The sequence below is a fragment of the Scleropages formosus genome, chromosome 7, assembly GCF_900964775.1.
Source record: "Scleropages formosus chromosome 7, fSclFor1.1, whole genome shotgun sequence".
NCBI lineage: Eukaryota > Metazoa > Chordata > Actinopteri > Osteoglossiformes > Osteoglossidae > Scleropages > Scleropages formosus.
Genome location: NC_041812.1, coordinates 10,794,188 through 10,811,922, shown reverse-complemented (window position 1 = coordinate 10,811,922; position 17,735 = coordinate 10,794,188). Strand labels below are relative to the sequence as shown.

The 17,735-nt window shown below is 43.4% G+C and overlaps 2 protein-coding genes across 5 annotated transcripts in view; one reads left to right on the top strand and one right to left on the bottom strand.

The window, feature by feature from the left end:
* The first annotated feature begins 1,288 nt into the window (after positions 1 to 1,288).
* On the top strand, positions 1,289 to 12,667 carry LOC108937585 (amyloid beta A4 precursor protein-binding family B member 1-interacting protein-like). Its single transcript, XM_018757601.2, has 14 exons — positions 1,289 to 1,370; positions 6,067 to 6,126; positions 6,436 to 6,526; positions 6,814 to 7,037; positions 7,175 to 7,252; positions 7,380 to 7,539; positions 7,831 to 7,952; positions 8,168 to 8,242; positions 8,450 to 8,593; positions 8,711 to 8,821; positions 10,414 to 10,512; positions 10,639 to 10,759; positions 10,866 to 10,981; positions 11,753 to 12,667. Exons 2-14 carry the CDS (start codon positions 6,067 to 6,069, stop codon positions 12,227 to 12,229), a joined length of 1,878 nt encoding a protein of 625 aa, XP_018613117.1. The 5' UTR covers positions 1,289 to 1,370; the 3' UTR covers positions 12,230 to 12,667.
* Positions 12,668 to 12,999: 332 nt separating this feature from the next.
* The window catches only part of LOC114910970 (abl interactor 1-like), a 28,011-nt gene continuing 23,275 nt past the window's right edge, over positions 13,000 to 17,735 (bottom strand). For 2 of the 4 annotated variants that reach the window (XM_029253684.1, XM_029253682.1), the window contains exons 9-11: positions 16,338 to 16,424; positions 14,946 to 15,197; positions 13,000 to 14,592 (exon numbers count right to left, since the gene is read on the bottom strand). In XM_029253684.1, coding sequence (XP_029109517.1) covers positions 14,417 to 14,592; positions 14,946 to 15,197; positions 16,338 to 16,424 — 515 coding nt within the window. In that variant the 3' untranslated portion in view covers positions 13,000 to 14,416. The remainder of the gene's footprint in view (positions 14,593 to 14,945; positions 15,198 to 16,337; positions 16,425 to 17,735) is intronic. The other 2 variants (XM_029253685.1, XM_029253683.1) reach the window with 2 other exon arrangements.

Here is a 17,735-nt window from a genome sequence, read left to right as displayed (position 1 = left end):
CAAAAGAACCGCTCATGCTCAAGGTCGCATGAAACCAACCAATTACATCCAATCTTCAGGTAGTCCCACCCATCAAACTACATATAAGGGAGGAAGCATCCAACACAACTCTCACAACTTGTGCACTGATGATGTCACCTTGACTGGTGATGAAATGTTTGCAACCTAAATGCCAAGCTTGGGAAACAACCGAACACCTCAACCATCAACCCGAGCTACGAAGACCACCAATATTCTCTGTGATCTTCAGTGAAATTTGCGAATATGAAACTCGCGAGTTTGGAGGGCCAACTCTACACATAAGACAAAATCAGGCAGGACTTCCACTCAGTACCAAACATTAGTATTATAATAACATTTCCAGACTGGCCTACGATGCTTTTGTTTTTCTCTCCTGTGAGTTTTTGTGTTCCTGTTAACAGTGACCGTAGTGATAGCAGTGGTAATAACCGTAGTACAGTTCACCCTGGTAATGCAAACCTGTCTAATGTTAATAGTTAGGGTCTGCTGAAGATTTCAGGAGTCCGGGTGCAGCACTGTAACAGTTTATTTCCCCTGATGAAACCAACACCCAAACACAAACACCCATCCTCAGACAGGTGTCAATTTAGCTTTAATTAGCTAATGCACTAGTACTGAAACTGCATTCTTTTTTCAGGTCATTGTTTGTTCCTCTTTTTTTTCCTTCCTGAAAATTGAACAAGACTCTGCATTAAAGGGCCTCTAAACAAGGTTTGTTTATTTTTCTGTACAGCAGTCATTCTCCTGAAGTAATTCACAAAGCCTGTAGTCCAGTCCAGCTGTTTACCATATTCACCATACTCACCAGCGTGTCCATATTTCCAAAGCAATTCAGGCTAATGATCTGCTCTAGGGTCCAACAGAGGCACTCCACCAAGAGCTTTTGATACTGAAAAAGCGTCCGAACTGTCCTAAAGTTCACTTCTTCGGTGACTGCATCACCTTGTTCCTTTATTTCGTTCCCCGGGAAGAAGTGAGTGCCAGTGGCCTGCTGTGATGAGCCAGTGTGGTGCTGCTAAATACATCTTCACTAACACTAAAATAAAACATATTTTACTATTTAGCACATGCAACTGCAAATCTCTAAGTATTCAGATCATTCTGGAAGGAGATAAACCATAACAGCCGCAGCAGCTCATCGCCGTTGCGCAGTCAAGGCCCTTTGTATGAAACAGCGTTGTACTACGGGGCTGGCACTTCCGCAAAACTCAGGAAACTGCGAAACTCTGAGCAGCCTTTATGAACACACCGCAGTGTGTGAGAGGTACCCATGAGTGTCGCAAACAGAGACGCACGCAGTGATCACAGTGACACATTCTTCCGAGAATAACCACAAAGACCAGCCTAAGGTACAGTACTTTGTGCATTTTCTTAATTATTCTTGTTTTTATACTCAAATCTTTGGGCAGATGACACTGAAAAGGTACGACTGATCAGTTTTGCTTTGGAGATGCGAGGAAGTTTCAATAGTGGTTTGGATGCAGATCAACCAGGTTCCCAGTTTGAATCTCCACACCCAACTGAACAACCCTTGATCAGTTTACTTATCCTGAACTGATACAGTAAAAATTATCCTGCCGTATGAGTGAGAAAAATGTAAATATGCTTATCTAACCCAATCAACCTGTTGGACAGAGGAAATAACTGGTCTTTAAATCTATAAACAGATATTACAGGTACTGTAGATGTTCTCATATTTTTGTGAAGATCCATCTATCTATCATTTTGAAGCTGTACAAAGTAATATTAATAGTAGTAGCATTAATGAGTATTGATTTCTTTGCTCTGAATCATCCATAGTTAGCACAGAGGTTCTCAAGGCGCAGTATGTGGGCTATGTGTGGTCTGCGTACCTTTTAAGTGGGCTGCCAGTAGCTATTAAAATACACACACGCACTAAGCATCTAAAGTCGCTTGTCCCAAGCAGGGTCGCGGCAAGCCAGAGCCTAACGCGGCAACACAGAGCATAAGGCTGGAGGAGGAGGGGACACACCCAGGACGGGGACGGCAGTCCGTCACAAGGCACCCCAAGCGGGAGTTGAACCCAAGACCCACCCAAGAGCAGGACCCAGCCAAACCTGCTGCACCACCACGCCCCCACTATTATATATATATATATATATATATATATATATATTATATATACTAAATAACAGACTAATAATAAGTTGCACATGAATATAGATTTAAAACAATTCAGTCTGGTAAAAATCAGGTAATTTGTCTCTGTACAATTTTATTCTTTAATTAATTTTATTTTGCTATATATTGTTTCATCCTGGGGGGGGCATGGTGGTGCAGTGGGTTGGACTGGGTCCTGCTCTTCGGTGGCTCTGGGGTTCAAGTCCCGCTTGGGGTGCCTTGCGACGGACTGGCGTCCCGTCCTGGGTGTGTCCCCTCCCCCTCCAGCCTTATGCCCTGTGTTGCCGGGTTGGGCTCCTGCTCCCCTCGACCCCGTACGGGACAAGCGGTTCAGACAGTGTGTGTGTGTGTGTGTGTGTGTGTGTGTGTGTGTGTGTGTGTGTGTGTGTGTGTGTTTCAGCTTGTAGAAGAAGTTTGTGTTTTAGAATAAGTGGTCTAAGTTTTTTGAACGTTTAGTAAAACACCAAAAGGTCTGAGAGTTACTTCATTAATAAAGAACAGCTTGAACTAATCTTTTGAATTAAGACCAGCAGGTGGTGTAGTGGTATCTGTCATTGCCTTGTAGTCGAAAGACCCTCTTTTTATTCCTTGCTCACGCTGTAGTACCCTTGATCAAGGCATTTACCCTGGATTGATAAATAATGTAAAAATAACCCTGTTATTAATTAATAAATATCCATTCATATAAAATGAAAACCATTCGCTGATATACATGTATCCAGCCAACACTACCATTTTTAAAAAAATACTAAAAAAACAAATGAATGCAGAATATACATGCTTATACCAGAGTTCACAGAGTTAAATAATCTAAAGCTCTTAAAATCAGTTTATTAGAGGTGTAAACTGCTTTGCACCTTATTTGTCTTAATGATTTACCCTTTTATACAGCAGGGTTATTTTTACTGTTTCACTTCAGGGTAAGTACTTTGATCAATAGGATTACACAGGGACCAGGATTCAAACCCACGTCCTTGGATGGGTGGGTGAGGGCTTTAACTATTACGTTCAGCCAGCCCCGGGAGACAGACGTTAAAACATTTGGTGCTCAGTTATAACGGCAATCCAGACAAGGGCTGTTTCACTGAGACATAACTGCCTGCTTTATGTTATGTGCCATTTCAGACTGTATCCACTTTTCTTGCTTTACCACATCATATACTACAAATAAGAAGCTAAAGCGATCCCTCCACCAGATAAATGTAATGCCTGTACCTAGCAATGCATTAGAGCAGCTCTGGATGTTTCCATTCTGAGCAACATTACATGCGTACCATTCTTCAATAAGGAGGTATAGACAAAGTGTAAAAGGCAAAATTCTGCAGCAGGCAAGCATATATGACTAAGTTCCGCAAAAGACCATTCTTAAAATAAATATTCAACAGTTATTTGATGGGTGAACAGAGTTTCTGGCGTTTCCTGTTCTGTAAAATTAGGTTTATTTTTGTTTGTCAGAAAGATTAATCATTTCCTTTGCAGTTCACAGATATACTCACACAGTTATAATTAAAACTGCTGGTCAAGAGTGTTGCTAAGTGTCAATCTGTCGATGCTATATGGGGGAGAGAGTTCCCCCACAATGTTGAAAGGGATGTGTACATTTTCAGTGTGACTGAGTTCATCCGTTAGGCTGCTGCTCCTCTTTTCTCCAGTTTGACACATAATCACTGTCATTTTCAGAAAATCCATTCTTTTCATGAGCTCTCTAAAGTAGGATAGCCTCAGTCTGTTAATGAGTTAGTGCTTCAAATGAGATTTCCAGGCTGATTTGATCCTATATCCATGTGTTCATGAATAATGCTTTCAGCTTCCAGACCTCTGCAGCCTGTGAATTACTAGTGTGAACTGCAAGACAATTATCTGAATAAGATAATTCAGAGACTTGTTTAGATTTCACAATCACTTTTGTGGACAGGATCCTCTTGAATGAAGCATGATAGGATCATATCAAATGTTTCTGCAAGAACCCAATGCCAGGTGGCTATTTTACAACAATAGTGAGATAGTGAGGCCTACTCTGTTGCCATGGTTTCCACCACAAGTCTGTGACCACTGTTGCACACTGCTGAGGGAAACAGTGACTAATGTAATTCCACTCTGTACATTGTGTGAGCTGTTGGGAACTACTTCTATTTCATTTTTCTGCCATATAGCTGAACCTGAGATCCAACTGCCTTTACGGTTGTCTGGTACTACTCTTCGGACTGAGTGGTGCCACACTCGTAGTTAACCAACACCCCGTGGCCGAATACGAAGATGAACGTCAGCTCCATGACTCTTGTGAAAGAAAGAGCAAAGCAAACAGTATACACTTTGAAGGGCTCTAGTCTTCCTGCATGACATAAAATAGCATTTTAAAACTAAGGAAAACAATTCAAAAAAGCGAAAAACTGCTGCCTTTCTTCTATTCTGTACTTTTTACTGTGACACACATCTGCACAGGTTTGAAGAAATAATATTCAAACAATCAGCATCAATAGATAAAAAGAGTATGAAATTAACAAGCCAAAGACAAAACACAAATCAGCGAAACAACCAGCCGTAACAGACAGCTGTGGCTCACCACTACGATTAGTCCATTCCCGGAAATTCGCTGATGACACATTAATGTCTTGACCGCACAAAAGAACATTAGTGTTATCAGACCCACATTCTGGACAGACTGCACACAACTTTGCGCATCTATTTGTTTCACCTTAGCGTGGAAATCATTTTCGTTGGCTAGCCATGCCGAAGCCTGACTGGAGAAAGACAATGCACTAATGTCTGAACAGCATTCATACGAAGGTCAGATATTTTCTCACACTGTGGCTCTGTCTAGATATTGATTAGAGGTGCACTACTACAGTGGGTTAATACTTTGTGCACAAACACCTTGAATGTGTAACCACTTACATTTACTTAGCAGAGGCTTTTCTCCAAAGTGACTTCCGATGAACTCTATGTAGTGTTATGAGCCCACACACCTTATTCACCAAGGTGACTTACACTGCTAGATACACTACTTACACTGGGTCACTCGTCCACACACCAGTGGAAAACACTCTCGCTGTGACTCACACAATGTGGGTGAACCTGAACAGCATGTCTTTGGACTGTGGGAGGAAATCCACGCAGACACGGGGAGAACATGCAAACTCCACACAGACTGAGCAGGGATGGAACCTCATGCTCCCGCACCACCCAGGTGCTGTGAGACAGCAGTGCTACTCGCCATGCCACCACACCATCCCACTTCTTGTCATTAAAAGAATGCCTGTATTTCAATGAATTACAAGAGTCAGCATCTGCTCATTTGTTTTCCTGTGCATGTATTTAAAAAAAAAAAAAAAAAAAAAAAAAACAGGAAAAAGAAAACCTTTTTTGAAATTGCTTGAGGAGCAGAAACAACAATGGCAATGGCTGCAAAGACCAGAACAGCAAAAAAGAGGAACCAGGCTAAAAGAAGTTCTGGTGAAGTGAAGTTGCCCAAGAGGTTAGGGGTCATGGGCCACTGTGCTGGGGTTTCTAAAAACTGTCAGAAGTTAAAGCGAGATCCACAGTTATGGCATCGCGAAGAGATAATGACCCACTAGGGTTTAGATGAGAGAAAGGTATGGGGGTGTAGACATACATTTTGGAGGGATGACAATCTCCACTTCATTCAAACTGGATGTGCACCAAAGCTCTGTCACTGCACAACTTTTTAATGACAGTCTTTTGTGGAAGACTCAAGATGACTGAGGGTTATTGTCAGTCTTAAGATTGAGGTTAATAATTGTGCTGAGCATGAGGGATAGCTCTCATCTGAAACTGGTACGAAAGAGTAAGATTTATCTCTATTACATGATGAATGTTAATGTCACGGCAGCTGGTGACTACCAGAAACAAAATGCAGTACGCTGAGCATTGTTTCCTTTCCAGATGGATGAAATAGATGCCATGTTCTCTAATCTCCTGGGGGAGATGGACCTCTTAACACAAGTAAGTCCTTAAATTACACGTTAGTTCCTTCACAGTCTTTAAGATGTTTCTTCATAGTGTTTTATGTTTCAAAAGTCAATACACCTAACAAGACCAAACTAGCATTAGATCAATACTGGGAAGAGATCATTCAACAAAGATCACCTCTCTATGGTATCAGGCCATGTTTGGTTTAGGATTGGATTAACAATAACATTGAAATCTGTACAACTTTACATAGAGCTAATATAATGGTGTGTTGTCTATCTCTGCAAGTAGCATTTTGAGCTTGAGGTTGAGAGTTCATTCTTTTGTTTTTGACATGTACAGAGTTTAGAGGTGGAATCCATCACTCCAGCAAGTGCACCCAGCATGGAAAGTTTAGAAAGAGAGGAAAACTTTTTGTTCAACAATCTGAATGGTAAAACAAAAGGGTCCTTCTTGACAATTGTACTTCTTACTACTTCTTAACAATTTTTCGAGATCTCTTTAACTGGTTTGCTGCAAATTGCTTTAATAATTTTGTATTGAATGTCTCATAATCTGTTAAATGTGTTTTTAACGATCACAACTGGAAAAATCTATAGTGTAAATCACACATGGATTGCATCAGTAACCATAACAACACTTTTGTTGAAAACTGATTGAAGGTATTTTGACAGCATTTAGGCCAATGTTCACTGATTTAAGTGTCTCTGCTTCTGTAAGCATCCCTTAATGAGCTGGAGGACAAAGACTTGGATGCGCTAATGTCAGAGCTCGCAGGCGATATTGATGAGATCCCTGCCCACTTGCCACCACCCCCGCAGGAATTTACCAGGAGTCCAAGCCCAACACCCTTAAACAGCAAAGTCACCGATGCCATTCCTCCCACTCTCACACCTCAGGCACAATCCCTGCCTCCTGCACAACCTTCCAAACCGATGTCACAGGTATTCTCTTTATGAAATCAGCACAAATTGTCTTGATGACCCTCTTATACACCCTTCATACTTGCATTCCCACTCCCTTTTATTGCCCCGATTGATTGTTTATTCTTTGCTTCACACTTCTGCTTCATTCATCTCAGGAAGATCTGGAAGCTCAGGCTAAAGCTGACAAAATCAAGCTCGCTTTGGAAAAGCTGAAGGAGGCCAAAGTGAAGAAGGTAATGTGATGTGGTACATGACTCAGAATAAAGGAAATGTAGCAATGGGCTCTTTTCATCCTGTTAAACCCTACACAGCCTGCTGCTGTGGGCATGATATGACTCGTGTCCTCCATGCTTCTAATAGCTGGTTGTCAAGGTGCTCATGAACGATGGCAGCTCCAAAACCCTCATGGTGGATGAGCGGCAGACGGTCCGTGATGTGCTGGACAGTCTCTTTGAAAAGACGTACTGCGATAGTAATGTGGATTGGTGCCTCTACGAAAGCAACCCCAGCCTGCAGATTGGTGAGTCCTGTAGGTCAGAGTGCTGTGGAAAACCAGAGACTTAATATTCATTCATTCAGCTGGCACTTTTCTCTAAAGCAACTTACAATTATTCACCTATTTATATATCCTGGGTAATTTTACAGGAGCAATTTAAGGTAAGTACTTTGCTCAAGAGTACTACAGCTGAAGAGTGAGATTCAAAACTGCAACCGTTGGGTCCAAAAGCAGCGGCTCTAACCATTATGCTATCAGCTTCCCAGATAAGCGTAACATTCAAGCCAAGCAATATGATGCTTTTTCTCCTGACAGAGCGGATACTGGAAGATCACGAATTTCTCGTGGAGCCTCTGTCCGCATGGACACGAGACAGTGAAAACAAAATTCAGTTCCTTGAGAGAAAGGACAAGTATGCAGTTTTCAAAAACCCTGAGGTATAAACTTTTTTAAAGTAAGAGAATGAAAAGATGTTGTATTTGTTCAAATTTTGCTGTAAGCACTCATGCAAAGAAAAAAAAACACTCTAACGGAAGAACAAATATAGAATTGTCCAGAGACGTGTAACTGTGGCTGTTTCAAACCTTACAGCGATAGATGAAAGCAGAGTGTTAAGCTCTCATGCTCTTCACTTCTGCTTGAACCCTCACAGACCTTCTACCTTTGGAAGAAGGACAAGGACTTTTTGCAGAATGTGAGAGAAAAAGACAAAGAAAACCTTATTGAAGTGAGTTTCACACACATGCAAACAGGCAATCATGAGTTATTTCAATAGAATGACTTCACAATGCTTGTAGTCAAGTCCGATACTTTTATTGTATCGTCGATGGTCAAAGACATTGAGTGACAGCCAGCTGAAGGCACAAAATAAGTATCAAGAATTTTTATCATGACTCATTCAGCGTTCCTACCTATTTGGCACCTTTAACCCCAGGAGAACTTCTGTGGGGCCTCAGTCATTGTTCCTGACCTTGAGGGAATCCTGTATCTGAAAGAAGATGGAAAGAAGTCCTGGAGACGGCGCTACTTTCTTCTCCGAGCATCGGGGATTTATTATGTCCCCAAAGGCAAGACCAAGGTGACTAAACTTGCAAAATTCTTTGAAAGGAAAAGGTTTTACATGGCCTTCCAGGATCACTTGTCTGTTATTTTTTTTTATATTGTACGGTTTAAGTAATTTAATATTCTTTAACAGACATCAAGAGACCTGGCGAACTTCATACAGTTTGACAACGTGAACATCTACCATGGTATAGATTATAAAAACAAGTTCAAGGCACCGACGGACTTCTGCTTTATCCTCAAGGTACATCACAGACCCCTTCACACTCTGTTACCACTAGCATTAAATATACACATACGAATGTCCTCGGCATTCATATTGTTAGTGCCACTTGATGTATTCAAATAAGCTTAAAGCTCCTTGGCCACTGGGTGCTCCATCTGACAAATCCCACATGCTCATTCATTATTGGTTTGGGCTGTTCATTACATAGACATTTCAATCCTAATTTACCCAGGGCAGCAGGTGATGTTGTGGTTGAACAACACACAAATTTAGGGCACCTACCTCATGCTGTGTGATCACTCTTCATCTATTGCAACTCACTGGCACCCTCTTCCATGACTCACTAAAGCGCCTGTACTTGAGTCACATCAATGTGACCATCAATGCAGCTCTTCAAGACTGTGCAGAACTATAATTACCAAGCTGTGGAGACATCAGGCTTCACCATTGTGGTGCATCAGTCTCACCTGCCCAACCTGGCATTGCTACAACTTTGCAAAGTATAGTAAAGTCATCAGTTACTCAACTCATCCCCCCAAGCAACAGTTTTGACTTCACACAACCTCCTGGTTATCAGATACTGTGGAGAGCTACACTGGGCAGTTTCATTGGACTTTTACATATAACTAGCTACATCCATCTGTGCTCTGTTGAGCATTTTGACCCGAGAGATTTCCTTATGAATTTCAGGAAGTAGATACAGTTGACTATAAACTGCAGGATTACTGTATATTTAGTTTAATAAGAGAGCAAATAAGGGAGCAAATTCAGTGGTCCAAGGACAACATCCACTCTGAAAAGAAGCTGAAAAGATAGCAAAGATTTTAACTCAGATTTTAAGTCAACTTTTTTTATCCAAGAAATGTATAACCTTCAGGTAAAATAATGATTGAACACACACACACACACACACACACACACACACACACACATTTTCAGAACCGCTTGTCCCATATGGGGTCACGGGGAACCGGAGCCTACCCGGTAACACAGGGCGTAAGGCCGGAGGGGGAGGGGACACACCCAGGACGGGATGCCAGTCCGTCGCAAGGCACCCCAAGCGGGACTTGAACCCCAGACCCACCGGAGAGCAGAACTGTGGTCCAACCCACTGCGCCACCACGCCCCCCTGATTGAACACATCCTTCCAAAATACTTTATAGTACCCTAGAGGTTTTCTTTACTGCAGTTTCTGCAGCGCTGCTTCATTGTCAACAATGGACTAATGAATATTTGTCAGATATTTTTGAGATGTGAAACTGACTCTGTTCTTCTTGAAAAATGCTTATATTAACAGCTCTGGGAAATTTAAATGTTGAGGCCCTTTCAGTAAAAATGAGCTTCCTTGTTTCTGTGACCACATCTTTGCAGAAGTTGAGCAGTAAAGGCTATAACGGTAAAAAATTGGGATTTTTGCCTTAGCAGTCTTGTCCCCCACACTGCCATCTCATGGTGCAAAAGGGATGACTATGGGTAGGACTCAGTCCTTGAATCAGATCCCATCTACTAAAGAACAGATACTAAACCCTGAACATTCTTAATCTACTCAACCTCAACCCTTCAATTAGGAATTTAAAACTGTTTTTACCCTTTTATCCATTTTGGTTCAGCATCCACAGCTCCAGAAGGAGTCCCAGTACATCAAGTACCTCTGCTGCGATGATGAGGCGACGATGGCCCTCTGGGTAACCTCAATTCGGGTTGCAAAGGTATTCGAACATCCCAAATTTGTATCAGAAGCAAATGCGAGGAATGACACAAACTTGACACCACGTGGCTGAGCTCTATGTCCAGCTTGTGTGGTATGAAGCGTGTGTTGGGTTTCTCGTTCTCAGTACGGAGTGACTCTTTATAACAACTACATGACTGCCTTGAAAAGAAGCACTGCCTTGTCTAGCTGCTGGACAAACCGGGTGTCTGGCTCCAATACGTCAGTGTCATCCACTGCCCTCAAAAGTGAGAATCCACCCCTTACTGACAAAAATGCCAAGCTAAATTACCAACATTTAGGAAGTGTGCTATAATGTGGTTATAACTAACTAATGTGCTATCCCCTCCTCAGCCGCATCCCAAGGTGAAACTGCTCCAAAGGCCAATGGCCACACCCCTCGGGCTCCTTCCCAAGCCACACCCCCAAAACCGGCCATCTCAAAATTTCCTAAACAGTGTGAAATCAAGGTACGCGTGTGATTCTTTCATGTACTCAAATCAGTTCAAAGGGTTTGAGACAGATATGTTACAGCAGGTCTCCTCAGGGGTAGGATGTTGTGCAGCTTAGCAGGAGGTGTAGTGATTAGAGCTGCTGCCTTCTGCTCAAAGGATCTGGGTTTGAATCCAACTTCGAGCTGTTGCAGCCCTAATCGAGGTACTTATTCTGAAGTGACAGTAAAAATTACCCTGCTCTATAAATGGGTAAATCAGTGTAAGTAGCTTGACACCATCAGTCACTTTGGAGAAAAGCTTTCCAATCAAAAACTTGCATTAGATTGGGCTGTAATCTTTTGCTGATGTACGGTCACCACTAGAACACAACAGTGAAATATAGCCATGTGGATGTTACCAGCAGCCACCCCCCCGCAGCCTTCTTTACTGTTCCCCACAATTCCTGCACCTGTGAGCCAGGGAGTGTGTGTCAATAGCAGCAGTACTACATCTCTGGCTGTGGTTGGCTGAGATCCTAGAGCATCAGAGTGTGAGCAAGCGGTCCATTGTTGTTGCCACGGCAGCCGGCGGCGCTGAGCGAGGCATGTGGTGTGGCCAACCTTGTGTGCAAACATGGGCAACCTCACAGCTGTCAGCGAAACACCGAGCAGCTGCCGCAGTGTCCGTGTTCCCAGAAACAATCTTTCCAAAATGTCATTTCAGTTCAAGTAGAAAAAAATCTTACTTTTAGGAATGAGAAAAGGACACTGTGACGAAAGCTAATAATAATTCTCACCGTTTCCGCAGGTTAACAATGGCGGATCCTGCCTGCCACCCCCTTCAACCACAGATGAAATCCTGCCACCTCCACCACCTGATCCCTTCCTGCCCCCACCACCACCTGATCCCTTCTTGCCCCCACCACCACCTGATCCCACCCTACCCCCACCACCACCAGAACCCACACTGCCTCCCCCACTGCCATCCCCCACCAAGTCTCACCCTTCTGTCCAGCCACTGAAACTGCCCCCACCTTCAACAGTTGAGGACAGATGGCTGCCACCTCCTCCAGACGACTTCCTGGAACCACCCCCTGACTTCATCCCGCCTCCACCTCCAGCACACATGAAGGCCCCCCGTTCTCCGGGAACGAATCCTGTCCCGGGACAGAAAAAAGTGGCTCCTCCCCCGCCAAAGAGGACCACACCTGTGGCTACAGCACCTACTGATGGAGATATGATGTCAGAACTCATGAAGGCCATGCAGAAGAAAGCAGGCCAGTGATGTCTAGACAGAGCAACAGCCACACCGTTGGCTTAATAACTTATTGATAGTGAAATAATGAATAGAAAATAGTAGAGTTTCTCCAATCTTGGAGGACTGCATCAAACAGGGGGAAAAACAAGAAAAAAAAAAAAAAAAAAAAACTGGTAAAGAGCTTGAAGCAGGAAATGGTGGCGTCAGACACGATGAAATGCGTTCACACTTCCCCCATGAATCAGAAATGACAACTTTCAAATGTATCGTTTTAACTCATGTTGGAATTTAGAATGGGACTGCTTGTACATAATGTATAAACTAAAAATTTGATTAAAAAATTAAATAAAAAAAAAAAACTGTCACAATCAAGAGGCTATGTGACCATTTCAGAGTATTCTTGACCATGGTAACATTATTTCTGTATTGATAACCACACGGAGGTCTGCATTACAATGCTTTACATAAAATACTTCATACTTCATATTCAATAAATAAAAAATTCTAATTTTACTACAGTTATATTGCTTTAAACAGTTTAAATAATCCTTTTGATGTTTGGGAAAAACCTTTTTTTAAATAAAGACAGTAATATTGAATGTAACTTTTTTTAACCCTGCAGTGCACATTACATTGGAAAAGTGTCTACAAAATTAATAAATGCATCTGCAAATGTTTAAAAACATTCATAAACTGCAACACTGGACAATGCTCAGAGTTCTCAAGAAGTGAAAGTTTTAAAATTCCCCAAAGTTATTTTCAGTAAAACTTATCCTTTCCCATTTCAATCACCGCTGCATCATTTCATATATAGAGGCGAATGTTTATTATAAAAGACTGTACATACATTTCAATTACCATATTATATATACAAATTAAAGATAAGCGACAGGGTTCAGGTGTCGTTCAAAGGACATTTAAGATACAAGAATACCTTTAACGCTCAATATTAACAAACAAAACAGACAAAAGTATCAAGGCGCAGTTAGCTGTAATATGGTGACATTTTGACAGTAGAGGTGAAGATGCTACTGTTAGTGTCTTGGACAGATTGCCTTCAGCAAGAGAACGGAAGATCTAAAGCAGCTACGAACAAAGTGAGACATGTTTCTAAATGTCTGAAATGTAAAGATGCTTAAAATTTGGCAAAAGAACAAAAAAAAATCTAAACAATAAGTGACTACATCAATTCTAATGTAATCACTACAGTAAAATACACTGATATGTGTAATGGCATGGTGTACAAAAGTTAAAAATAATAGAGTACAAAATAACTGAACCTGAGTTATGAACCTAACCCATCAATGGGACTGAACTGTGAAATATCCCACCAGCACCCCCCGCCCCCCCCCCCTTGCACACACAGCGACACACACAGCATGTTAGCATGGTCCACATGTGTTTGGTATGGAACGTCTCGATACGGCAGCGCGTTCGGACAGCATGCTTAAATATTACATCAGAGTAAACTACGACCATTTAGAGGACTCAACGGTATGGGTTATATCTACATGATTTCAGCCGGACGATAAACCGGTTTTAGCAGAGCTAACTCGATATTTTACACACTGAAACGTCCAATGCCGATGCTTTCCTTTGTTAGAGACATCAATGGCACATTTACGTGGCCAAGGGACGGCGAGCACTGAGAAAAGCCAGTGCAATACCGGCCTTGCTTTATCAGAATGCGACACGAAAGTCAAAATCCACGCAAATTTTATTATATAATAACGCATTTCAGGAAACGATAGAATTTATAAAATGAGACCATCGACGTCTTCAGCACGTTCAGTAAAAATCCGAGTTCCCACTGTAAATATTACAAAATAATGGAAGCGTAGTGGATTAAAAGGGCCATTTAAATGGTTTAACGCATGCCGCAGTGGAGCGAAACATTTCAGATTCGGGGCTGAATGAAAATCAGCTGGATGTGTGCTTCGCGCCCAAAAGTCTGGCCTTTTCAGAAGGGATTGTAGCGGGGTGACTCAGGCGCACTTTAAAACCCGATTTTAACGCAATCTTACAGGACGAGTTCATGTCTGGTGCGAACGGTGCGAGATATCAACGGACACACGGCACTAGCCACGACCTCACGCTATATATACAGGTTTCGGAACTGAACAGAAGACCGAAGGTTACGCATGTTTTCATTCGCGGCGACGCCGCCGTACATCTCGGCACGCCTCCCCTTCCGCGGCCTACGCGCTTTCCTCGTCAGTCGGCGTAGTGCATGATGGACTCCACATAGTTGCCGGGGAAGAGGCCGGTGACGCCGTTGCAGACGCCCTCAAACCAGCCGTCGTCGTTCTTCTTGATGATATAAATGATGGCGCCCTCCATGAAGGACAGCTCGTCGTCCTTGTCCTTCGTGTAGTCGTAAATAGCCACCACTAAAAGGCAAGAGAGACAAGGGACTTTTCAAGTCAAGTGGCTTTATTGTCGTTTCAACCATATACAGCTGGTACAGTACACAGCGAAACGAAGCAGTGGTTCTTCCAAGACCACGGTGCTACGTAAAACAACGCAAAGTTGTTCAGCTTGTCATAGGTCAAGAAGCAGGTTAGCGCCGAGTCAATCAGTTGGTAAAATTTCCCGAAATTAAGCGCTTTAAGAAGCAACATCTCCATTCGAGTCGATTTTTTTTAAAACTGTCCGAAACAGCAGGCCACAGAGGTTTGGTACGGCTGCCGCGTAATCGTGTGCCGGATCTCTTGGCGGCTGGCGCTTTGTGGGTGGGGCCTACCTTTCTCCAGATAGTTCTTGGGGGCCCAGTGCGGGTCTCCGTCAGCATAGGGATCGCTGTAGTGCACCAAGGTGGCCTCCTCGTCTTCGTAGTCGACCGGCGGCGGGGGCGGCGGCGGAGAGTCGTCAAACATCGGCACGTCGTCGGGGGGAGGCGGGGGAGGGGGCGTGGGGCTGTCTGCTACTGGAACAGCGTGTGGGGAATCACGGCGATCAGAACCACGCCCCCTTATGACCCGCCCCTGGCCAGGGCCTGACGGACATGTCACAACAATAGGGCAGGTGGGCGTGTGCATTGCGGCGCCATGCAGACATGCAAGAGTGAAGCTGAGCAGTGCATCCAGATGGATGCGTAGCGCTAAACAGTCCCTCATAAGACTGCATATGCATGCATGCATGCACGCACGAACGAAGAACACACTACATAATGTTGAACATCGGAACGGTCAAACACTAATGCAGTTTTACGGCGCAAATAAACTGCTTCCCAGTATATTTACAACTAATTATTTTATTTCACTCATTTACCAATTCAGTATTGCCACCGAATTTCAGTTTTTTTTTTGTTATTATGTATGCACATTGAATGCCTTGTATTTCGTTTACGTTCAGTAACAGAATTATCAATAAATATATGCAAATGTCTCTACATGTTTGGGGCAACAACTGTCGGTTAGCAATTAAATGTAGGTTATTTGTTTAATTTCAATAATTTTAACCGTAACTATACGTAACATTTAAAATTTCCATTGGTTTTCTGTGGGGTTCAGAATGTGTTTGCAAAATGTTTTTTGGTGCCAGATCATGAAAAAATCTAATTATATACAATGAGACCTTTATAGGAAGTGGAAGGCACCCGAATGTTATTTTGTGCTTCACCATCTGTAGCTAAATTCAGAAGTCGAAATCGTCCGCAATAAAATTATCACACTACGCGATGATGCATCAGGTTTTTCATGCTAAAGCGGACTCTTTCGATTCTGCAGTTTGAAGCGCTCCTCTCCGAGATGGTTATTTCCCGTTCTGCAGCAGGCTGCGTGTTTCTGAGAATTCTTTCTATGGGGGGATGATGTACGTGAGGGGAAACAGCGATATCTAAGTCTCAGATGTGACCCAGCACACAGAAAGATGTGGACGTTTACAGACTACATTCACAGATGAGAAAGGCACACAGCGCAATACTCTCCGAAACAGGAGGTGCTGCAGGCTGTGCATCGTGGCGAAAGATGAGTATAAGGCGTTGCATGCCGTGCACTGCTGCCCAGGACCACTAGGAGGTGCTGCATGGCAGGAACCACTATCAAAGAACTCCAGATGGTATTACACAGCGCCCAACTACCAGTGACCACCGGGTGGCGCTACATGCAACATGCTGCTCTCGTTGTGAACTTACTGTTCTCCTGCACCCGGGCCACAAAGCCTGTGAGAGGTATCTGGGGAGTCATCTGTGGCATAGGAGGTGGAGGGGGGGCTACAGACACTGGATCAAGGGACAGATTGGAGGTACGGGGGACAGGAAGGGTGGTAAATAAAAGATGTTGGCGGGAGCCACAGTTGGGGGGGGCGGGGGTGGAGAAGCGGACATAAATCAGTAGAGCACAAAGCAGAATTGAAACACAACAGAACCCCCCCCACACCCTCGGGGGTACATGTCAGGTGCGAGTGTCTCAAACAAAGGAAGATTTTTAAAAGAAACCCAGGCTGTTGGCGGCGAACAAAGAACACGGCCCGAATACGTCCAGCTCACATAAATTTAAGCAAACCTTCACAGTTACTCTTTTCTGTTTATGATTTGCAGGGCAAGTGCGTATTCAAAGCTCCAGCATTGAAGAGTTTCGAAACGACGCCCCCTGGTGACCCGAGCCGTCCGGGAAGAGCTGCTCGGACAGGCAGCCAGGCTAATCCATTCTGACGTGAGCAAACTTGTGAAAATCCTTAGAGCTCTAGATGCACCCGGCGAAAGTGGTGCTTCGGCCAAATCACTGCTCTGCACTCTACTGCACCGACCGGCCGCCGAAGCCCCGCTTCTTTTTCTCTGGACCCCAAAGTCTGCATGACACAAGCTCTGCCTGCGTAGCGATCTGCTGAATGGCAGAATACAGGTTACGAGGACTTGCTCACGTTGTCAGCTAGAGAGTTCAGTGGCAGCAGGCGGCGTTGTGTTTAGTGCTCATGTCTTGTAATCAAAGGACCAGGGTTCGAATCCCACCTCCTGCTGTAGTACCCTTGATCAAGGTACTTACCCTGAGCTGATAAGTAAAGATACAGAATCAGCATCGGGTTCCAGGGAACAGTACAGTACTCCACTGTATAAATAAATAAGGCACTTTGGAGAAAGCCGTGAGCTAAACAAATAACTGTTCCGGAACATTCCTGTGATGCTCATCCTTTACCTCCGTCAGGTTTCCAGTCACACGTCCAAAGCAGACAATTATCTGAGGTTTAATTTTAAACTGGCGTGCCAAGGATTCGTGACTCAAAGAAAAGAAAAAAATTCCATCTTCTCCGCATCTGTAGCCGAAACGTCAAAGTTTTTAAAAAACACTCTGCAGCTACAAAAAAAAAAAAAAAAAAAAAAAAAAAACAAGCCTTGGTCAAAAAATTTCAAATTCAGGCTTCAGGCAGTATTTTACAGTTTTTTTTTCCCCTGGGGGAAAAGCGATCTTTCCTTCAGCCGAGCTGCAGTCCGAGAATGACACAGATGCACGAAATCCACAGACTGAGGCGAAAGTCACACAAAATTAAGTAAAGCTTGCACACCACTTAGAAATATGTATTTAGGAACGAAACA